At 44.6% G+C, this 24,510-nt stretch overlaps 1 protein-coding gene and 1 pseudogene across 1 annotated transcript; one reads left to right on the top strand and one right to left on the bottom strand.

The window, feature by feature from the left end:
* The first annotated feature begins 524 nt into the window (after positions 1-524).
* Positions 525-1,560, top strand: LOC100279159 (uncharacterized). The gene has a single exon (NM_001152190.2). The coding sequence runs from the start codon at positions 963-965 to the stop codon at positions 1,401-1,403; it is 441 nt and encodes a 146-aa protein (NP_001145662.2). The 5' UTR covers positions 525-962; the 3' UTR covers positions 1,404-1,560.
* Positions 1,561-2,286: 726 nt separating this feature from the next.
* On the bottom strand, positions 2,287-23,012 carry LOC103629564 (cyclin-A1-1-like; annotated as a pseudogene).
* Between the last annotated feature and the right edge of the window lie 1,498 nt (positions 23,013-24,510).

The following is a 24,510-nucleotide window of genomic DNA, read 5'->3' as shown; positions in this document are numbered from 1 at the left end:
GCGAAGGCAAGGCCTCGGGCGAGCCGGAGATGTGTCCGCCGTTAAAAGGGGGGCCTCGGGGGAGACGGAAACCCCTCGGGGTCGGCTGCCCTTGCCCGAGGCTAGGCTCGGGCGAGGCGTGATCGAGTCGCTCGTATGGACTGATCCCTGACTTAATCGCACCCATCAAGCCTTTGCAGCTTTATGCTGATGGGGGTTACCAGCTGAGAATTAGGCGTCTTGAGGGTACCCCTAATTATGGTCCCGACAGTTATTGATTCGGATTATTGATGATTGAAGTGTTTCATTTTTACTAGTTCTACTACTAGTAGCCTATCTTTGATTGATTGCTGTGAGGGAGAATAGAGGAGATGTGTCATCAGAAGGAAATGAAACAATATATGATGTGTACCCTGGACTGTTTGCACGAGGTTATTGGGTATTTTTAGAATGGTGGACACGAACTAGTAGCAGCAGGAAGAACCTGATGAATTATACCAGGAAAAAAAAAGAGAGATATGTATGACAGACAACATATGCCTAGTAGCCACTAGTAGTACTATTAGCTAGTCTGCATTATTCACAAAAGAGAAAGCATTCAGAAAAAGGAGAAGGAAAGAGGAACGCCATGAAAGTGAAAGAACAGGGAAAGGGAGGAGGACGGAGGAGGGGGACAGAGCATAAAGTCTAACGAGCACTGAAACGCGTATACTCCTCCAAAAACATATCAATATCATCACCATCGACCGACCGACCGATCGATCGATCCGTATGCATTGCATGTCCAAACGAACGAACGAACGACCAATCCGATCCACGAATCACTGGTTCCGACCGGCTACTACTCGATCGCAGGCGGGAGCCAACCATGATCCTTCGATCATCGATCGGTCGACCCCGGCCGGCCTGCGTCTAAATCCTAACCAAGAAGAAGAAAACCCTAGTAAATATTATTGTTGTTCTTCGATCCGTCGGGGACGAGCATGGTTGGATTGCTCGATCGATCGACCTCCCTTCACACCACCGCCGACCGACCGATTCAGGCGCGGAAGCAGCCGGCGATGTGGAAGTGGTTGCTGTTGTGGTGTCCTCCTCCACCGCCGCCGCCGCCGCCGCCGGAGACGCGGTGGTGGTGGATGATGCCCTGGACGCGGCGGAAGTGGTCGACGCCGCAGGGGATGGTGATGGCGCCCTTCTGCTCGAAGCCGTACTCCTCCTCCGCCGCCTTGAGCAGCGCCACGAAGAGCGGGTGCGTCAGGTACCCCACGGGGACCACGAACCGCTCCTCCTCCTCCTCCTCCTCCTTATGGCCGCCGCCCGCGGGCCCCACCACGCGCACCGCCATACACCCCTTGGGCGGCATCGACGACCCGGACCCGCCGCCCAGCGACGGCGCGGACGAGTGCTGCTTCTTCAGCCGGTGAACACCCATGGACCGGGATCGGATCGACCGAACGATCCTTCTTGCTGCGCGCAGTCTGCTCTCGATCGTCGACTTGCGTCCGCCGACCAGCCGTTCGCTCGTCGCACCGGCCGGGAGGCAACGACGAGCGGCGGGGTACGGTGGGTGGTTATGGCGTCTTGCTGGCCTGTGCTGGGGAGGGGAGCGAGGCGAGGTGCCCGTGTATATGAGGCAAGGCAGCAGCGTCGCCTGTGGGCTGTGCATTTTGTTTTCTTGTGCCTGCGACGGGATTGTTTTCTTTTTTTTTAAAAAAAATATCCCCAGTAATTCAGTTTTTGCTGCTGTATATATCTAAACATAAATAATTCGGTGTGGATATGATAAACGGTGATTGCGGAAATATCGCTTTACAGATAAGTTGGTCATGAGGAAAACCTCTTCACTTTAATATATTTACTAGGTGAGTGTCCGTGCGTTGCAACGAGAACTTATAATAACACGATAACTTATATACAAATATGTGCTATCTTGTTATGAGAAAATGTTTCGAAATCCATTTAGATCCTACCCATACATAAAATTTGTTATTTTAATCTACCTATTTCACCATTATATTGCAACCATCAGTAACATAAAGATTTTTATATATGATTTTAATAATATCACTGAGTTATAATGACAGCACGATTGGAGAAGTGTTATTTATAACTCAAATCTCATAAAAAGGTACTAAGAAAGCACCGAAATAAGGTAATAAACTGTCACAAGAACCAAGTGAACAATGAAATATCTCCATTCCAGCAAACAACATGATAGCCTAAAACTCGGAAAAAGATCAATACAATATTGACCATATATCATGGCCATCACCATTGTCATCATTTATCAAGCATGGATTATATTGATCACATCGCGCACCTCCAGCATGCATTGAAAGCTCTGTTTCCACCCCTAATGATGAAGAGGTCGAAGCAGAGGCCCTTGACGAAGCGGACGTAGTGCGCGGCGACGGCGCGGGCGTACCGGATGAGCTTGCCGCACCAGGCGAGGCTGAACTGCAGGAGCACGTGCGCGACATCGGTGCAAGTCCAGAGCGCGGTGGCAGAACAGAAAAGCACCTCAAGAAACACTTTGTCGTAGGCGCTGTCATTTCAAACTTCAAGTAGTTCAGCACAAAAGCTTCCATTTCTAGAACCTTTGAATGTACATGTTATTTATTAGTGGTCGTGAGTGACAAACAAGAGAATATCAGATAATGTCTGTTGTATCTTTTTTTAAACACACACAAAACAAACCTCGTCTCTGAAGTATGTATTGTCTGTTATGTAGCAGAATTCTTCTACCCGGGTGCACATATCTCCTCGTATTTTATGGATTTGAAGTTTCCAACACATCAAAATCAAGCATGCCAACAACCTAATGATAACTGAAAGAAATAAAGGGGAGGAGAAACATAATCTTACGCCGCTATAAGCATGCAAGCAACACCAAGTAATTGCAGCCTTTGGCGGTTGATCTCGTTGCCAGAAAGATAACAGTCGATGTAGTTGACTATCAGGTACAAGGTATCAGGAGCAAGACGATATTCTTCAGCAACCTGCACGAGGAAAACCCATCATGAATATAAGTTGACAAGATTATTCTCTAGGCTTTTCTTATGCTTAGCAAGAAAAACTTACTTTCACAAGCCAGTCTATCAAAATTGCCCTCATGCTAGGGTTGACATCCTTTTGAATCGTCTCCATGAAATCAGTCGATGGTCTTTTCTTCGTCTGCCAGAAAGCAAAGCACACTATTAGTGACAAACAAGGAAGAAGTAGAGATTGCTAAGATGCTTCAACGTATGTACAGATGAAGTGTAGCTCAATTTTCCTCCGAAAAGAATTTGATCAAATCGAGCTTCATTAATGCACCAACAATGAGACTTCACATAAAAGAATCAGAAAGTGTTCTTTTTAAAAAAAAACACAATCAGGAAGTGTTCCCACACTGGTAAACTGCAGTTATAAAATGATCAAACACGCTTAAAGTAAGTTGTAAGTATACTACAACCTAGCTTATTTAGTGGCATCAATGTAGATATTTTGCAGTCAAGCCAAGATTTCTTATGTTCAGTGCTTGAGGGAAACCATTTTGGCACCAAGGTTTAGGAAAGGATGTGTTACCTCAGCTTCTCGCAGATGCATGTAGATACAACTGTGGATCCTCGAAGTTGCTGTGAACTTCACAGATGATGTCGATTTCCATTAGGGCAGGGCCAATTTTCTCCCACTTATTTTCTACAAAAGAAAACAGGCCACACGCAACTGAATCAATAAGTAAATAGACAAAAACATACTTAAAATGGAAAGCTGAATCTCAGCAGACCTTCAACGTCTCTGTCCTCTGATATACGCAGATGTTCATCCGTCCGTCGCTGCAACGAAGCCAGCATTGAGCAACCCCCATTGTCTATGTACTCGAAGTCCGGGCTTTTCATGGAGTCACAAGTCGAACTCTAGTCACAAATAGCGGCAAACTCTAGTCGGCTGCCTGTGAATGTCTTATCTTACTACGTTTCGTTTAGCACTTTGATTTATGTTTAATTTAATGACTATGTGAATGTTTTAGACATCATGATGTAATAAAGTAATACTTATTTCCTCTATTATTTGAGCATTGTGTGATGATGTCCAATTATATAATCGTTGTGTACATGAATTTCTGATCCTGGCATGTACATGGTTCATATTCGGTTTACCTTCTAAAATCGGGTGTGACAGCAGTCGATGAACGAAGGAGAGTTTGAGCCTTTGACGTGGTTGTCTCGTAAGCATGTAAGGTCGTAGGATGTTTTTCTTTGGTAGCACACAAAAAGATTAAGTGATTGTGCAGTACCAAGCAAGGCTTAACAATGGGGTAGCAGGGAATTGAGATCACGAGGTAGTAGCTCACAGTTTATCTATTGCCACCTTGGACAAATGGAAATCAGATGCAAACTGTCCACCATAGTGGAGTGGATTTTCAAATGTTTGGAATCCTAAATAAGCACATCATGCCAAGTTCACAATCATTTGTGATTTTGTAATGCTGATAAAATTCCATGTCGTGACTTTGATACAAATACTTTCTACCACCATAACAAGGATCAGTCTAAACTTGGCTCTACAAAAGCAGCCTATAAGAAGTAAGAACCTAAAAATAAAATAAGCACAAGAAAAATCATAAAGCCAAGCTTTAAAAGCTTCTACACTTTTAGGACAGATGAATAGCGTTCAAACTTCAAACATGTGCCACCAATAGTTGATTGAATGTCTTGCTAACCGTGAATTGTGTGTGACACAAAACTAAACAGAGATCGATTTTTTGTTTTCCCTTCACTTTCTTTTGCTGCTGCTATTTTTCATCACATTAACTCTTCCCTGCATTGTGCGACAAAGACTGTTTCGTGTAAGATTACCTTCATAGACACCATATACAGGATCTTCAGACAGTAAAGAGGTGTGTCCATATCAATGAAATTGCTTCCATAAGTTTAGAAAACAAATTTAGCAACTGATTTGACAAGTATAATATATGGTATATACAATTTGTGGTTTTAGCATCCTGATGACAATGCCTCTTGTTGATAAAGAGACAATTTGAAAATTTTCACAACAAAATAGACCTAAAGCAACCAAGACCAGCAGCTAAATGACCAGCAAAGCCCATAGTAATCCCAGTTGAGAATGAAGAAGACTTTTAGCTAGATAGATAAGTCATATGAGAATCTGGATAGATGTCATGGGTTTGTATTTTGATCATTACTGGTACCTATTGTGACATGTGTAAGGAAAATGGACCCCGGGTCATTTGGCTAATTGAGTTTTGGTGTTTGATGAACAACACAATCCGTGAACTAATGTATTTCCCAAGTGTTTGTGTGTTGTAGTTCACAGGATGCAAAGTGGATTGCACTGAGGCTCTGAGGATGCAACACCTCAAAGAAGACATTATAAGACTCATAGAAGACATTACAAAGTAATATTGAAGACACTTTATATATGCTAAGAGTCCAACACATCAAGAAGTAGAAGTGAGATACAAAGCTACAAAACAAAAGTGAAGTTGATAAAGTTGAGAGGAAGGGCTGACTGAATTGGAAGTGTTTCACAACATCAAATCTGTTCAAACTGACATGGCTTCAACTCTGAGATGTAGACAATTTTATAAGCTTTCCAAAAAGTCCAAGATCATCAAAATCGGAGTTCGTAGCTAAAAGTTATGCCCATAATACGAAGTCGGAATTGCTGAAAAACTGCAGTAGCATATGGGATGTCCGGTGCACACTGGCCTGTCCGGTGTGCCAAATTTGCTCAAACTGATATGGCTTCAACTCTGGGATGTAGAGAATTTCATAAGCTTTTCAAAAAGTACAAGATCATCGAAATCGGAGTTCGGAGCTAAAAGTTACGGCCAAAATACGACAAGCGGACATGGGCTGTCCGGTGCGCCATGTCCGGTGCGCCATCTTCGGAAGCTCAAACGGCTACTTTTAACGGCTAGTACACGTGGGATGTCCGGTGCACCACCGGACAGTCCGGTGCACCTGTCCGGTGCGCCGCAGAAAGCTGCAGAACTGCTTTCCAACGGCTATATTTGAGTTGGGGCCTATATATACTTCACCCAACCGGCCATTTGGAGGTGTGGGAGCCCAAGCAACATACCAAGGCATATAGTGCACATTTCCAAGAGCTCAAACACCCAAGTGCTTAATAGAATCACTCGGTGATTAGCGTAGGTGCTTTGCGAAGTGCTTAGGTTAGTTAGACCGCTTTAGCGCTTGCTCTAGGTGAACCCTAGTTAGTTGAGTGAGTTTTGTAAAACCACACAACCCCTCGGCTCTTGCGTGAGTCGTTGTAATTGTACCGAGTGGGGCGAGAGTCTTGCGAGACCGTGACAACCGCGTTTGTGTCACGGCCGCCACCGTGTACCGGAGGGAACGAGGCCCGCGGCGTTTCGGCCGGAAGCTCGATAGTGGAGACGGCGGGGAGCGTCCGAGAGGAGCCGGAAGCGGAGCACCACTTGCGCGTGGAGAAGGCCCGTGGCTCTCTACGGAGTTACTCGACCGTGGTGCTTGGCCCTCGCGTGGGCTTCCCTTTGCGTAGGGGCACCAACGAGGATTAGTCGGAACCTTGCGTGGTTCCGGATACCTCGGTAAAAATACCGGCGTCATCCACGAGAGTTTGCTTCTCTACTTAGCTCTTTACATTCCGCATTTATATTAAGCATTTAAGTTTCAATCTTATTGTCATACTTATTTAGTGTAGATTGAAACTTAGCCTTTGCGGTAGAGATAGCAACACTTAGACAAAACCGAGTTTGCACATTCTAGTTTTGATCATTTGCATAGGTTTTGCTCTAGGGATTTAATTGTGGCCTAGTTTAGTAAAAGTTTTAGAAGTCCTAATTCACCCCCCCCCCCTCTTAGGCGTCACCCGTTTCCTACAAGTGGTATCAGAGCCCGGTTTGGCTCATTTGAAACGCTTTAGCTTCACCGCTAAAAGAGCCGACGCTTTTTAGAGGAAGGGATGGATACCCATAGGCCACCACACTTCGACGGCACTAACTTCCCATATTATAGTGCTAGAATGGCTTGTTACCTAGAGGTCGTTGATCTAGGTGTTTGGAGAGTCACTCGTGACGGGATGAAACCCCTCAAGAATCCCGAGAAACCCACCACGAGTGAAGAAAAAGAAATTCATTTAAATGCTAGAGCCAAAAATTGCTTGTATGAATCTCTTAGCATGGATATTTTCAATCAAGTATTTACCCTGAAAACTGCTAATGAGATTTGGCTAAAATTGCATGAGCTCCATGACAGCACATCCAATGTCCGTGAGCAAAAACATTGCCTAGTCTTAAATGAGTATAATTCTTTTGCTATGAAAGATGATGAGCTTGTTAGAGACATGTATTCTCGCTTGAATCTAATTATCAATGAGCTCAATTCTATTGGCATTAATAAGCTAGGTGATGCAGACATTGTGAGGAAGATTATCTCCCTGCTACCACAACAAAGATATGGGAGCATCATCACCATCCTTCACAACATGGAGGACTTAAGCAACATGACCCCGACCATTGTGATTGGGAAAATCGCGGCCTTTGAGATGTCGCGCAAAATGAGTCGGGGAGAGGAGCCAACTTCCTCAAGACCATATGCTTTTGCATGTGATGAAAGAAAGGGCAAAAAGAAGGCTCCCACTCCAAGTTCCTCAAGTGAAGAAGAGGAAGAAGAAGAAAGTGATGATGATGAAGATAATCAACCATGCACATCATCCTCCGAGGACGAAGAAACGATCCGACGCGTCGGAAAGGTAATGGGGATGATCCGCAAGATTAATCTAATGGGTGTGCCCCTGCAGGTCGAGGATCTTCTCTTTAACATTGACAGGAAAAAGCAAAGGAAGAGAGGATGCTTCGCATGTGGGGAGAAGGGTCACTTCAGGGACAACTGTCCAAATATGGCCAAACCCAAAAAGGAGAGGAGCAAAGGCAAGGCGCTAACAAGTGTTACAACTTGGGATGATTCTTCAAGTGAAGATGAACCTCCAAGGACACGCAGCCACCGGTCCTCGTCACGATCATCACGGTCATCACACAAATGCCTTATGGCAAGAGGTAACAAAAGCATTCCATCCTCTAGTGATGAAAGTAGTAGTAATGATGAAGGTGAGGGAAAGCCCTCTCTAGATGAGCTTGCGGAAGCCGTAGAATTTTTCCAGGATGTTTGCGCTAAGCAAAAAGCTCAACTTAAAACTTTGAAAAATAAGTTGGTTAGCTCTCAAAATGATTACAAAGGATTGCTAGAAAAATTTGAAACTTTTGCAAACTTAAATAGTGAGCTATCAACTAAAATTGAGCTATTAGAATCTAGTGCTCCATCCACTGCTACCGATGATAGCCTTATTAAAAAGAATGAAAAACTTAAGGCTAAGTTAGCTAGCTCCCAAGAAGCTATTGAAAATTTGCTAGAGAAAATGGAAATTCTTAGCATACACAATAATGAGCTAACTACTAAGCTAGAAAACATTGGTAGCACCCCAGCAGCATCTTTAGTTGAAATACCTGAAATAATTAAGAAAGATGCTTCTACTTCCTGCTTTGATTTAATTGATGATTCTAACCCCTGCAACCAAGTCGTTGTTGAGAATATTGTTGTAAAGACATGTTCGGATGAGGTTGCAAAGGAAAATGAACAATTAAAGCAAGAAGTGGCTCGCCTTGGCAAGGCTTTGTATGACAAGAAAGGCAAAGCCAAACAAATCCGACCTTCACAGGATAACACCACTGCGGGAGTGAACAAGCCTATGGAGGGAGAAACTGTGATTTGTAGACTATGCCACATGGAAGGCCACAAGTCTTTCCAATGCAAGGCGATGATCGGGGATAAACAAAGGCGAAAGCTCAAGCAAAAGCCATCAAGCAAAATCTCCAACACCTACATCAAAAAGGTGAACAAAAAGGATGCTACACCATATTTGATCAAGAAGAAAAAGAACGGAAAGGTGATATCAATCAAGGCCAACAAGCAAGCCAACAAAGGAAAGGGGGCCAAACGCATCTGGGTGCCAAAGGAGATAATTTCAACCATGAAAAGCACCAAGAAGGTTTGGATCCCGAAAGGGAAGTGAGTGGACCGAAGGTCCTTGGGAAATTTGGAGACTTGGCAAATTTGGATGTATATCATGGGATACATCATATTAGATCAAGTTTATTGCCAAGTGGGTTAGTGAAAATTTTTGACCCAAATTTCCCACCCATGTCTAAGGTAACTAGTTGTATTATATTTCTCGTTTTTAGATATGCGTATCTATTTACCTTTTATCTAGTTTACCTTTCTTGCCTAGTATTACATTTGTTATGTACTTTTGTTCAAAATCATGCATACTAGGTAAATCATATTGTAGGATTGCTTGTTTTTAAATTCATATACTTGAGCAAACTTACATGGCTTAAAATGTTTATTTAAGCACGGCACATAGCTTCTATATCTCTCCATATTAAATGATGCATAAATTGAAAATTTTGATTCCTACAAGTTGTATCATTTAACTTATATGTGCCAAAGTTAGGATTATGGATAATTTACCCCTCTTGATATCAAATCAAAGTGCATGTCTCCTACAAGTATTCAAAACTTGTATGCACACCTTTAGGGGGGAGGTTACTCTATAATCTAACACTTTGAGACTAACACCTTTTCAAGTCTATTTCTTGTGATAGTCTCATTGTAAGGAAAATAAGGTCCCCGGAGAAAGACAACAATCTTCCACTGCAAAATCTCCAAGAACTCTCATGTCTCTCAAGCTCGTCATTGATCTTCAATCGGTATCTTTTGAGACTACATTCAGTATCGTTTACATGTCTTCTCCAATATTTGATTAGACTATATTTCATATCATATGCTTCCATGTTGCTAAAAATGCATAAGTAGTTAACTCTGAAAGTCGCCTAGAGGGGGGGTGAATAGGGCGAAACTGAAATTTACAAATATAAACACAACTACAAGCTGGGTTAGCGTTAGAAATATAATCGAGTCCGAGAGAGGGCGTGAAAACAAATCGCAAGCAAATAATGAAGTGAGACACGAGGATTTGTTTTACCGAGGTTCGGTTCTCTCAAACCTACTCCCCGTTGAGGAGGCCACAAAGGCCGGGTCTTTTTCAACCCTTTCCCTCTCTCAAACGGTCCCTCCGACCGAGTGAGCTTTTCTCTTCTCAAATCAACCGGGAGCAAAACCTCCCCGCAAGGACCACCACACAATTGGTGTCTCTTGCCTTGGTTACAAGTGAGTATTGAACACAAGAAAGAATGAAAGAGAGAAAGCAATCCAAGCGCAAGAGCTCAAATGAACACGGCAAATCTCTCTCACTAGTCACTAGGGCTTTGTGTTGAATTGGAGAGGATTTGATCACTTTAGGTGTGTCTAGAATTGAATGCCTAGCTCTTGTAAGTGGTTGAGAAGTGGAAAACTTGGATGCAATGAATGGTGGGGTGGTTGGGGTATTTATAGCCCCAACCACCAAAAGTGGCCGTTGGGAGGCTGTCTGCTCGATGGCGCACCGGACAGTCCGGTGCACACCGGACAGTCCGGTGCCCCCTGCCACGTCATCACTGCCGTTGGATTCTGACCGTTGGAGCTTCTGACTTGTGGGCCCGCATGGGTGTCCGGTGCACACCGGACAGGTACTGTTTGATGTCCGGTGTGCCAGCATGGGCGTGCCTGACATCTGTGTGCGCTGCGCGCGCATTTATTGCACCGCAGAGAGCCGTTGACGCGGAGATAGCCGTTGCACCGGAGTCGCACCGGACAGTCCGGTGCACACCGGACAGTCCGGTGAATTATAGTGGACGAGCCGTTGGCTTTTCCCGAAGCTGGCGAGTTCCTGAGGCCGACCACCCATGGCGCACCGGACACTGTCCGGTGTACACCGGACAGTCCGGTGAATTATAGCTGAGTCGCTCTAGGAATTCCCGAAGGTGACGAGTTTGAGACTAAGTCCCCCTGGTGCACCGGACATGTCCGGTGGCGCACCGGACAGTCCGGTGCGCCAGACCAGGGGTGCCTTCGGTTGCCCCTTTGTTCCTTTGTTGAATCCAAAACTTGGTCTTTTTATTGGCTGAGTGTGAACCTTTTACACCTGTATAATCTATACACTTGGGCAAACTAGTTAGTCCAATCATTTGTGTTGGGCAATTCAACCACCAAAATTATATAGGAACTAGGTGTAAGCCTAATTCCCTTTCAATCTCCCCCTTTTTGGTGATTGATGCCAACACAAACCAAAGCAAATAGAGAAGTGCATAATTGAACTAGTTTGCATAATATGAGTGTAAAGGTTGCTTGGAATTGAGCCAATATAACTACTTACAAGATATGCATGGAATGTTTCTTTCTTATTTAACATTTTGGACCACGCTTGCACCACATGTTTTGTTTTTGCAAATTCTTTTGTAAGTCCATTTTAAAGATCTTTTGCAAATAGTCAAAGGTAAATGAATAAGATTTGGCAAAGCATTTTCAAGATTTGAAATTTTCTTCCCCTGTTTCAAATGCTTTTTCTTTGACTAAACAAAACTCCCCCTAAAGGAGATCCACCTCTTAGTGTTCAAGAGGGTTTTTGATATATAATTTTGAAATACTACTTTCTTCCCCTTTTTGAACATAATAGGAAAACCAATTGATATGATAAATACTTAACACTAAGTCTTTTGAAAATGGTGGTGGTGCGGTCCTTTTGCTTTGGGCTCATACTCTCTCCCCCTTTGGCATGAATCGCCAAAAACGGAATCATTAGAGCCCTCGAAATACTACTTTCCCCTTTGGACATAAGTAAATGAGTTAAGATTATACCAAAGACGAAGTCCGGTCCTTTTGCTTGGGGCTTTTATTCTTTCCCCCAAGGACAAGGTTCTTTTCTTGGAGCGATGGCGAAGGATGAGTTATGGAGTGGAAGCCTTTGTCTTTTGCCGAAGACTCCAATTCCCTTTCAATATACATATGACTTGGTTTTGAAATAGACTTGAAAACACATTAGTCATATCATATGAAAGAGATATGATCAAAAGTATATGAATGAGCTATGTGTGCAATCTAGCAAAAGAAGTTTCGAGAATCAAGAATATTGAGCTCATGCCTAAGTTTGGTAAAGGATTGTTCATCAAGTGGCTTGGTAAAGATATCGGCTAATTGATCTTTAGTATTAATGTAAGAAATCTCGATATCTCCCTTTTGTTGGTGATCCCTAAGAAAATGATACCGAATGGCTATGTGCTTAGTGCGGCTATGCTCGACGGGATTGTCGGCCATTTTGATTGCACTCTCATTATCACATAGCAAAGGGACTTTGGTTAATTTGTAACCGTAGTCCCGCAGGGTTTGCCTCATCCAAAGCAATTGCGCGCAACAATGGCCTGCGGCAATGTACTCGGCTTCGGCGGTGGAAAGAGCGACGGAATTTTGCTTCTTTGAAGCCCAAGACACCAAGGATCTTCCCAAGAACTGGCAAGTCCCCGATGTGCTCTTTCTATTAATCTTACACCCTGCCCAATCGGCATCCGAATAACCAATCAAATCAAATGTGGATCCCCGAGGGTACCAAAGCCCAAACTTAGGTGTATAAGCCAAATATCTCAAGATTCGTTTTACAGCCGTAAGGTGGGATTCCTTAGGGTCGGATTGGAATCTTGCACACATGCAAACGGAAAGCATAATGTCTGGTCGAGATGCACATAAGTAAAGCAATGACCCAATCATCGACCGGTATACCTTTTGATCCACGGACTTACCTCCCGTGTCGAGGTCGAGATGCCCATTGGTTCCCATGGGTGTCTTGATGGGCTTGGCATCCTTCATTCCAAACTTGGTTAGAATGTCTTGAGTGTACTTTGTTTGGCAAATGAAGGTGCCCTCTTGGAGTTGCTTGACTTGGAATCCTAGAAAATACTTCAACTCCCCCATCATAGACATCTCGAATTTCTGTGTCATAATCCTACTAAACTCTTCACATGTAGACTCGTTAGTAGACCCAAATATAATATCATCAACATAAATTTGGCATACAAACAAGTCATTTTCAAGAGTTTTAGTAAAGAGTGTAGGATCGGCTTTTCCGACTTTGAAGCCATTAGCAATAAGGAAATCTCTAAGGCATTCATACCATGCTCTTGGGGCTTGCTTGAGCCCATAAAGCGCCTTAGAGAGCCTATAGACATGGTTAGGGTACTCACTGTCTTCAAAGCCGGGAGGTTGCTCAACGTAGACCTCTTCCTTGATTGGTCCGTTGAGGAAGGCACTTTTCACGTCCATTTGATAAAGCTTAAAGCCATGGTAAGTAGCATAGGCCAATAATATGCGAATAGATTCAAGCCTAGCTACGGGTGCATAGGTTTCACCAAAATCCAAACCTTCGACTTGGGAGTATCCTTTGGCCACAAGTCGAGCTTTGTTCCTTGTCACCACACCATGCTCATCTTGTTTGTTGCGGAAGACCCATTTGGTTCCTACAACATTTTGGTTAGGACGTGGAACCAAGTGCCATACCTCGTTCCTTGTGAAATTGTTGAGCTCCTCTTGCATCGCCACCACCCAATCCGAATCTTGGAGAGCTTCCTCTACCCTGTGTGGCTCAATAGAGGAAACAAAAGAGTAATGTTCACAAAAATGAGCAACCCGAGATCTAGTAGTTACCCCCTTATGAATGTCGCCGAGGATGGTGTCGACGGGGTGATCTCGTTGGATTGCTTGGTGGACTCTTGGGTGTGGCGGCCTTGGTTCTTCCTCATCCTCCTTTTCTTGATCAATTGCATCTCCCCCTTGATCATTGCCATCATCTTGAGGCGGCTCATCTTCATCCTCATTTTGAGTTGGTGGAGATGCTAGCGTGGAGGAGGATGGTTGATCTTGTGCATGTGGAGGCTCTTCGGATTCCTTAGGACACACATCCCCAATGGACATGTTCCTTAGCCCTATGCATGGAGCCTGTTCTTCACCTATCTCATCAAGATCAACTTGCTCTACTTGAGAGCCGTTAGTTTCGTCAAACACAACGTCACATGAGACTTCAACTAGTCCGGTGGACTTGTTAAAGACCCTATATGCCCTTGTGTTTGAGTCATAACCAAGTAAAAAGCCTTCTACAGTTTTAGGAGCAAATTTAGATTTTCTACCTCTTTTAACAAGAATAAAGCATTTGCTACCAAAAACTCTAAAGTATGAAATGTTGGGCTTTTTACCGGTTAGGAGTTCATATGATATTTTCTTGAGGATTTGGTGAAGATATAACCGGTTGATGGCGTAGCAGGCGGTGTTGACCGCTTCGGCCCAAAACCGGTCCGGTGTCTTGTACTCATCAAGCATAGTTCTTGCCATGTCCAAAAGAGTTCGATTCTTCCTCTCCACTACACCATTTTGTTGAGGCGTGTAGGGAGAGGAGAATTCATGCTTGATGCCCTCCTCCTCAAGGAAGCCTTCGATTTGAGAGTTCTTGAACTCCGTCCCGTTGTCGCTTCTTATTTTCTTGATCCTTAAGCCGAACTCATTTTGAGCCCGTCTCAAGAATCCCTTTAAGGTCTCTTGGGTTTGAGATTTTTCCTGTAAAAAGAATACCCAAGTGAAGCGAGAATAATCATCCACTATTACAAGACAATACTTACTCCCGCCGATGCTTATGTAGGCAATCGGGCCGAATAGATCCATGTGGAGTAGCTCAAGCGGCCTGTCGGTCGTCATGATGTTCTTGTGTGGATGATGGACTCCAACCTGCTTCCCCGCCTGGCATGCGCTACAAATCCTGTCTTTCTCAAAATGAACATTTGTTAATCCTAAAATGTGCTCTCCCTTTAGAAGCTTATGAAGATTCTTCATCCCAACATGGGCTAGTCGGCGGTGCCAAAGCCAACCCATGTTAGTCTTAGCAATTAAGCATGTGTCGAGCTCAGCTCTATCAAAATCTACTAAGTATAGCTGACCCTCTAACACACCCTTAAATGCTATTGAATCATCACTTCTTCTAAAGATAGTGACACCTACATCAGTAAAAAGACAGTTGTAGCCCATTTGACATAATTGAGAAACGGAAAGCAAATTGTAATCTAAAGAATCTACAAGAAAAACATTGGAAATAAAATGGTCAGGAGATATAGCAATTTTACCCAATCCTTTGACCAAACCTTGATTTCCATCCCCGAATGTGATAGCTCGTTGGGGATCTTGGTTTTTCTCATATGAGGAGAACATCCTTTTCTCCCCGGTCATGTGGTTTGTGCACCCGCTGTCGAGTATCCAACTTGAGCCCCCGGATGCATAAACCTACAAAATAATTTTAGTTCTTGACTTTAGGTACCCAAACGGTTTTGGGTCCTTTGGCATTAGACACAAGAACTTTGGGTACCCAAACACAAGTCTTTGACCCCTTGTGTTTGCCCCCAACAAATTTGGCAACTACCTTGCCGGATTTGCTAGTAAGCACATAAGATGCATCAAAAGTTTTAAATGAAATGGCATGATCATTTGATGCATTAGGAATTTTCTTCTTAGGCAACTTAGCATGGGTTGGTTGCCTAGAACTAGATGTCTCACCCTTATACATATAAGCATGATTAGGGCCAGAGTGAGACTTCCTAGAATGAATCTTCCTAATTTTGCTCTGAGGATAGCCTGCAGGGTACAAAATGTAACCTTCGTTATCCTGAGGCATGGGAGCCTTGCCCTTAACAAAATTTGACAATCTTTTAGGAGGGGCACTAATTTTGACATTGTCTCCCCTTTGGTAGCCAATGCCATCCTTAATGCCAGGGCGTCTCCCATTATAAAGCATGCTACGAGCAAATTTAAATTTCTCATTTTCTAAGTTGTGCTCGGCAATTTTAGCATCTAGTTTAGCTATATGATCATTTTGTTGCTTAATTAAAATCATGTGATCATGAATAGCATCAATATCAACATTTCTACATCTAGTACAAATAGTGACATGTTCAATGGTAGATGTAGATGGTTTGCAAGAATTAAGTTCAACAATCTTAGCACGAAGTATATCATTCTTATCTCTAAGATCGGCAATTGTAATTTTGCAAACATCAAAATCTTTAGCCTTAGCAATCAAATTTTCATTTTCTAATCTAAGGCTAGTAAGAGAAATGTTTAATTCTTCAATCCTAGCAAGCAAATCATCATTATTATCTCTAGGATTGGGAATTAAAACATTACAAACATGAGAATCAACCTTAGCATTTAAACTAGCATTTTCATTTCTAAGGTTGTCAATCATCTCACGGCAAGTGCTTAGCTCACTAGATAATTTTTCACATTTCTCAATTTCTAGAGCAAGCATTTTTAACCTTAACATGTTTTTTATTTTCCTTGATTAGGAAGTCCTCTTGGGAGTCCAAGAGATCATCCTTCTCATGGATGGCACTAATTAGTTCATTTAATTTCTCTTTTTGTTCCATGTTAAGGTTGGCAAAAAGAGTACGCAAATTATCTTCCTCACCACTAGCATTATCATCACTAGAAGACTCATATTTAGTGGAGGAGTTGGATTTAACCTTCTTCTTTTTGCCGTCCTTTGCCATGAGGCACTTGTGGCCGACGTTGGGGAAGAGGAGTCCCTTGGTGACGGCGATGTTGGCGGCGTCCTCGTCGTCGGAGGAGTCGTTTGAGCTTTCGTCGGAGTCCCACTCCCGACAAACATGGGCATCACCGCCCTTCTTCTTGTAGTACCTCTTCTTCTCCTTTCGCCTCCCCTTCTTGTCGTCACCTCGGTCACTGTCACTAGATATAGGACATTTAGCAATAAAATGACCGGGCTTACCACACTTGTAGCAAACCTTCTTGGAGCGGGATTTGTAATCCTTCCCCCTTCTTTGCTTGAGGATTTGGCGGAAGCTCTTGATGACGAGCGCCATTTCCTCATTGTCGAGCTTGGAGGCGTCTATTGGTTGTCGACTTGGTGTAGACTCCTCCTTCTTCTCCTCCGTTGCCTTGAATGCAACGGGTTGAGCTTCGGATGTGGTGGCATCATCAAGCTCGTTGATCTTCCTCGAGCCTTCGATCATGCACTCAAAACTCACAAAATTCCCGATAACTTCCTCGGGGGTCATTTTAGTATATCTAGGATTACCACGGATTAATTGAACTTGAGTAGGGTTAAGGAAAATAAGAGATCTTAGAATAACCTTAACCATCTCGTGGTCATCCCACTTTACGCTCCCGAGGTTGCGTACTTGATTCACCAAGGTCTTGAGCCGGTTGTACATGTGTTGTGGCTCCTCCCCTTTGCGAAGCCGGAACCGACCGAGCTCCCCCTCGATCGTTTCCCGCTTGGTGATCTTGGTGAGCTCGTCTCCCTCGTGCGCGGTTTTGAGCACATCCCAAATCTCCTTGGCGCTCTTCAACCCTTGTACTTTGTTATACTCTTCTCTACTTAGAGAGGCAAGGAGTATTGTTGTTGCTTGAGAGTTGAAGTGCTCGATTTGGGCCACCTCATCCTCATCATAGTCCTCATCCCCTACAGACGGTACCTGTGCACCAAACTCAACAATATCCCATATACTTTTGTGGAGCGAGGTTAGATGAAATCGCATTAAATCGCTCCACCTAGCGTAATCTTCACCATCAAAAGTTGGTGGTTTGCCTAATGGGACGGAAAGTAAAGGTGTATGTTTGGAAATGCGAGGGTAGCGTAGGGGGATCTTACTATACTTCTTGCGCTCTTGGCGCTTAGAAGTGACGGAGGGCGCATCGGAGTCGGAGGTCGATGTTGATGAAGTGTCGGTCTCGTAGTAGACCACTTTCCTCATCCTCTTGTGCTTGTCGCCTTTCCGATGCGGCTTGTGGGAAGAAGATTTTTCCTTCTTCTCTTTGTGGTGAGAAGAGGAAGACTTTTTCTCCTTCCGTTTGGAGGAGTCCTTCTTCTTCTCCTTCCTCTTAGTGCGGGACTCTTCCGATGAAGTGCTCCCTTGGCTTGTAGTGGGCTTTTCGCCGGTCTCCATCTCCTTCTTGGCGTGATCTCCCGACATCACTTCGAGCGGTTAGGCTCTAATGAAGCACCGGGCTCCGATACCAATTGAAAGTCGCCTAGAGGGGGGGTGAATAGGGCGAAACTGAAATTTACAAATATAAACACAACTACAAGCTGGGTTAGCGTTAGAAATATAATCGAGTCCGAGAGAGGGCGTGAAAACAAATCGCAAGCAAATAATGAAGTGAGACACGAGGATTTGTTTTACCGAGGTTCGGTTCTCTCAAACCTACTCCCCGTTGAGGAGGCCACAAAGGCCGAGTCTTTTTCAACCCTTTCCCTCTCTCAAACGGTCCCTCCGACCGAGTGAGCTTTTCTCTTCTCAAATCAACCGGGAGCAAAACCTCCCCGCAAGGACCACCACACAATTGGTGTCTCTTGCCTTGGTTACAAGTGAGTATTGAACACAAGAAAGAATGAAAGAGAGAAAGCAATCCAAGCGCAAGAGCTCAAATGAACACGGCAAATCTCTCTCACTAGTCACTAGGGCTTTGTGTTGAATTGGAGAGGATTTGATCACTTTAGGTGTGTCTAGAATTGAATGCCTAGCTCTTGTAAGTGGTTGAGAAGTGGAAAACTTGGATGCAATGAATGGTGGGGTGGTTGGGGTATTTATAGCCCCAACCACCAAAAGTGGCCGTTGGGAGGCTGTCTGCTCGATGGCGCACCGGACAGTCCGGTGCACACCGGACAGTCCGGTGCCCCCTGCCACGTCATCACTGCCGTTGGATTCTGACCGTTGGAGCTTCTGACTTGTGGGCCCGCCTGGGTGTCCGGTGCACACCGGACAGGTACTGTTTGATGTCCGGTGTGCCAGCATGGGCGTGCCTGACATCTGTGTGCGCTGCGCGCGCATTTATTGCACCGCAGAGAGCCGTTGACGCGGAGATAGCCGTTGCACCGGAGTCGCACCGGACAGTCCGGTGCACACCGGACAGTCCGGTGAATTATAGTGGACGAGCCGTTGGCTTTTCCCGAAGCTGGCGAGTTCCTGAGGCCGACCACCCATGGCGCACCGGACACTGTCCGGTGTACACCGGACAGTCCGGTGAATTATAGCCGAGTCGCTCTAGGAATTCCCGAAGGTGACGAGTTTGAGACTGAGTCCCCCTGGTGCACCGGACATGTCCGGTGGCGCACCGGACAGTCCGGTGCGCCAGACCAGGGGTGCCTTCGGTTGCCCCTTTGTTCCTTTGTTGAATCCAAAACTTGGTCTTTTTATTGGCTGAGTGTGAACCTTTTACACCTGTATAATCTATACACTTGGGCAAACTAGTTAGTCCAATCATTTGTGTTGGGCAATTCAACCACCAAAATTATATAGGAACTAGGTGTAAGCCTAATTCCCTTTCAAACTCATATTCTGTTACCTATGCATAAGGGAAGTTAGTCTTTTCAAATCATGTCTTGCACCTCTAATTTTCACATGCTTTTTCCTAAGTAGAGGATCTCTGTCAGGGGGAGTATTTCTTCATCTCTAAAAAGGGGGAGAAACTTCTTTCTAAAGAGAACACTCATTTAGGGGGAGTTCCTTTCAACTGGTATCATTCATGTGGTTTAATTTAATATCCTTCTAAGTGATATCATTTGATAAGATTCTTGATGAGGGCAAGCTTTTTTTTTACTTCCTACATGCTTTTAATGTCTTCCTTTTCGGTGGTTGATGCCAAAGGGGGAGAAGTTTAAGGACCAAAGCAATGAAAACTATATCAAACACCAAACACCACCAATTTTAAATTTTATATCTACAAATGGTTTTTCCAGTGGTTTTGGTTATTTGGTCCAAAATAGGAAGTAAGTGAATTATGGAGTTAGGGGGAGGCTTAAGTCCATAATATCACATTGTGGGGACAAACTTGCATCCTAGCAAGTAGATTGCATATTTTCATTCAAATACTTGTAATATTTGCTTGCTTTGGTTGTGTTGTCATCAATCTCCAAAAAGGGGGAGATTGTAAGGAAAATGGACCCCGGGTCATTTGGCTAATTGAGTTTTGGTGTTTGATGAACAACACAATCCGTGAACTAATGTATTTCCCAAGTGTTTGTGTGTTGTAGTTCACAGGATGCAAAGTGGATTGCACTGAGGCTCTGAGGATGCAACACCTCAAAGAAGACATTATAAGATTCATAGAAGACATTACAAAGTAATATTGAAGACACTTTATATATGCTAAGAGTCCAACACATCAAGAAGTAGAAGTGAGATACAAAGCTACAAAACAAAAGTGAAGTTGATAAAGTTGAGAGGAAGGGCTGACTGAATTGGAAGTGTTTCACAACATCAAATCTGTTCAAACTGACATGGCTTCAACTCTGAGATGTAGACAATTTTATAAGCTTTCCAAAAAGTCCAAGATCATCAAAATCGGAGTTCGGAGCTAAAAGTTATGCCCATAATACGAAGTCGGAATTGCTGAAAAACTGCAGTAGCATATGGGATGTCCGGTGCACACTGGCCTGTCCGGTGTGCCAAATTTGCTCAAACTGATATGGCTTCAACTCTGGGATGTAGAGAATTTCATAAGCTTTCCAAAAAGTACAAGATCATCGAAATCGGAGTTCGGAGCTAAAAGTTACGGCCAAAATACGACAAGCGGACATGGGCTGTCCGGTGCACACCGGACCGTCCGGTGCGCCATGTCCGGTGCGCCATCTTCGGAAGCTCAAACGGCTACTTTTAACGGCTAGTACACGTGGGATGTCCGGTGCACCACCGGACAGTCCGGTGCACCTGTCCGGTGCGCCGCAGAAAGCTGCAGAACTGCTTTCCAACGGCTATATTTGAGTTGGGGCCTATATATACTTCACCCAACCGGCCATTTGGAGGTGTGGGAGCCCAAGCAACATACCAAGGCATATAGTGCACATTTCCAAGAGCTCAAACACCCAAGTGCTTAATAGAATCACTCGGTGATTAGCGTAGGTGCTTTGCGAAGTGCTTAGGTTAGTTAGACCGCTTTAGCGCTTGCTCTAGGTGAACCCTAGTTAGTTGAGTGAGTTTTGTAAAACCACACAACCCCTCGGCTCTTGCGTGAGTCGTTGTAATTGTACCGAGTGGGGCGAGAGTTTTGCGAGACCGTGACAACCGCGTTTGTGTCACGGCCGCCACCGTGTACCGGAGGGAACGAGGCCCGCGGCGTTTCGGCCGGAAGCTCGATAGTGGAGACGGCGGGGAGCGTCCGAGAGGAGCCGGAAGCGGAGCACCACTTGCGCGTGGAGAAGGCCCGTGGCTCTCTACGGAGTTACTCGACCGTGGTGCTTGGCCCTCGCGTGGGCTTCCCTTTGCGTAGGGGCACCAACGAGGATTATTCGGAACCTTGCGTGGTTCCGGATACCTCGGTAAAAATACCGGCGTCATCCACGAGAGTTTGCTTCTCTACTTAGCTCTTTACATTCCGCATTTATATTAAGCATTTAAGTTTCAATCTTATTGTCATACTTATTTAGTGTAGATTGAAACTTAGCCTTTGCGGTAGAGATAGCAACACTTAGACAAAACCGAGTTTGCACATTCTAGTTTTGATCATTTGCATAGGTTTTGCTCTAGGGATTTAATTGTGGCCTAGTTTAGTAAAAGTTTTAGAAGTCCTAGTTCACCCCCCCCCCTCTTAGGCGTCACCCGTTTCCTACAACATGCTTTCGTTGACCACCAGAAATACCCCTCATCATCTCCTTCCCTACCAGCGTATCAGCACAGACCTCCAAGTCTAATATCTGCAGGTATATATAAGGAAGCAACAGACATGAGATCCCAATATCGTGATAACAGAAGTCGTATTTGTTATCTTACAGCTAGATCCCCAGCTAGCAGACTGTAACTTCAATGTGTAGTCTGTAACAATATTGGATTGTTGCTCACCCATAGTTGAGGCCTACATAAGTTTATAGTTAAATAAATAATTGTTACCAAGTTGCAAAAAAAGGTAGGAGGCGATATATATGACTGTCCACATTAAGTCCCGATCCTTCCTGTTTTATACTCGCATAGATAGATTTTTTCAAGCACAAAATGCTCTTGTTATCTGTAACAGCCTCACCTTCATATAGACATCAATATCATGATCTGGCTTGATGTTGGTTGTCTTCTCCCTTCTTGCCAACTCAGTCAACATTTCTAGAACAAGACAAACAAAAAAAACTTAGCACCTGTTATCCCATCGATGGCATGACCCATCCAATGGTCTAAAATAAAACGAACACCCAATATATTATCTTCTAGAACTAAACTGATACAAATTAAATTATACTACAATACGACAAGGCTTTAGAGTCGCTAGCTACGGACCAACTTGGGTTATAGGCATCCTTATGCTGTGATATATTTTTTCTCTGTTTAAAACCTCTACTGTAAACTGAAATCAAGAAAATGATTAAAAATGAAAATACATGAATTTGCAGTTTATATCGATCGCTCTACTTCCTAGCTTCTTCACTATTACCTTCTTGGAAACATCCGTTCCTTTTCCTATTAACTCTTTGTGCAACCAGCAACATCCCAAAAGAGGACCATTTTAGGAGGCCTGTGTATGCTCAATTAAACCTATGTGGCTGTGTATACACTATACACCCAGCATGTAGCAATTAATTAAGAGGGGAAACACTCGAGAGTGGACAAAAAGGTGCAGTGAATATTTAGGTAAAAAGAGCTGCTAATCACAGTGTAAAAGGTTGTGGAAATATATGTAATCAAAAGCTAGCAACTAACTCAGAGGTTTTGAAAAGCATCTTATCCTTTGGCATACTCAAATTCCATATGAAAAAAATAAATTCCACAATCCTATGCCTGCATCCAATGGAGGAGGCGGGCACTTTCCCTGGTAGGCATTGTAGAGAATTGCACGGATTAGCCGGTTGTGCAGCTGGAGGTTCTCCTGCCCCAGGGTCTGCAAGCACAGCTTTTCAAAGTCTTGCCTGCTGAGCCTCTCCGATAAGTAGCCATTCAAGTAGCCAAAATATCTCCGCGAGCGATCCGGACCAAGCCGCTTCAACATCTGAGCCTTGAGATCCCTGAGATCAATACGGCCATTCTGCTGTTGCTGTTGTGGAGCTGACGGCTGCCGCCGCCGCTGCTGTGGTGTAGCCATTGGCCATGCCTCCTCCCTTATTGTGTCCATGCAATTACCACCGCAGCAAACCCCAATATCAGACCCGGAGTAGAGAAAACCAACGAAATGGGGATAGCACGTCGTAGGATCAAACCATTAGGGCTTACGCCGCTTCCTGCAGAGTGCGAGCCCGTACCCGAATTCCCAACTCGCCAGCCATGGAGGGGATCGCATCTCCGCTGGCGCCACACCAGCTTCGCAGCCTTCGTGTCCTGCAGCCGCGCCAGCAGCCCATGCGAGAAGAGGAATGAGGTGAGGGAGACCATCGCAGGCGGTGGAGGCGGACATTGGTGGGGGCTAGGGTTACGAAGAAGGGAAGGGATCCAATAGCTCACGGTCGGCAGGGGCGTGGGGAGGGCGGCCGTGGACCTCGCGGGGCAGATCCGATGGAAGGGACGGTGCACGCAGAGAGGTAGGCGGGCCTGCCATGCGTGGCATGCGACGAGGGGCGGATGGGGCGCTTGGCTTGGTGAGGGGAACGTCCACGGGCGCGTGCGTGGAGAGGGGGGCGAGCGGGGGCATGGGTGGTGGTCTATACTATTGCCTTAATAGTTAGTAGAGATCTGGTTTTGGATTTTTCTAATTCCTACCGTACATGTTTCTTCTATTACTAGTTCAGTGCACGTGCGTTGCAACGGAAATATATAATAACTTATATATAAAATGTGTTATACTGTTATAAGAAAATATTGTATAATTCATTTGTGATTTTTGTCATCCATAAATTTTATTATTCTAATCTAGTTGTTTCACTACTACATTGCAACCATCAGTACCATGCAGACTTCTATATATGCCAGGACCTGCATGGTCTCGTCGTTGAAGAGCACGTCCTACACCTGCCTGAAGAAGTTCACTCATACATCGTCAGTCATCACGCACGCACCGCCATACGCGCTTGCTTAAATAAAAATGCAAGTGTGTGTTTGCGAAGAGAATTAAAGACAGGCCAGCCAAAAGCTACCTCGATGGTGGCGACGATGACGAGCTGGTCATTGTTGTCGGTCCTCCTCTACGTCACCTCCGATGCCGAGATGACGCTACAGTCCTTAATATAGTAGTCGTCAAACGCACGCGACATGGCGAGTCCCGATGACTCTTGGCTAGGTTGCCAGACGAAGTGCACCCTGGCTTATCAGCGAGGTAGTACACCTGGTCGTTGCACCCCCGGTGTCACACCCGGTTTTAGAAGGCAAACCGAATGCGAACCATGTACGTGCCAGGATCAGCAATTCACGTACACAGCAGTTACATAACTGGACATCATCACACAGTGTTCAAATAATAACATAAAAGGGGAATAATAGTCGATTACATCATATGTCTGAGACATCCACATAGTCTTTACAATAATCAAAGTGTGGAAAAGAAACGTAGATACACACGACCTTCACAGGCAGCCGACTGGGGGTTGCCGCTAACCCGCGCCTAGAACTCGTCGTAATCTTGGAACTCCTGGAAGTCTCCTTCCACGGCT

The sequence above is a fragment of the Zea mays genome, chromosome 6 (genome assembly GCF_902167145.1).
Source record: "Zea mays cultivar B73 chromosome 6, Zm-B73-REFERENCE-NAM-5.0, whole genome shotgun sequence".
NCBI classification, from domain to species: Eukaryota; Viridiplantae; Streptophyta; class Magnoliopsida; order Poales; family Poaceae; genus Zea; species Zea mays.
The sequence above is the reverse complement of the archived record's forward strand: the minus strand, read 5'-3'. Positions and strand labels throughout refer to the sequence as shown.

What these genes read in the sequence shown, in the direction of transcription:
- LOC100279159 (NM_001152190.2), top strand. Translation starts at nt 963, where the DNA reads ATGGTTGGATTGCTCGATCGATCGACCTCCCTTCACACCACCGCCGAC.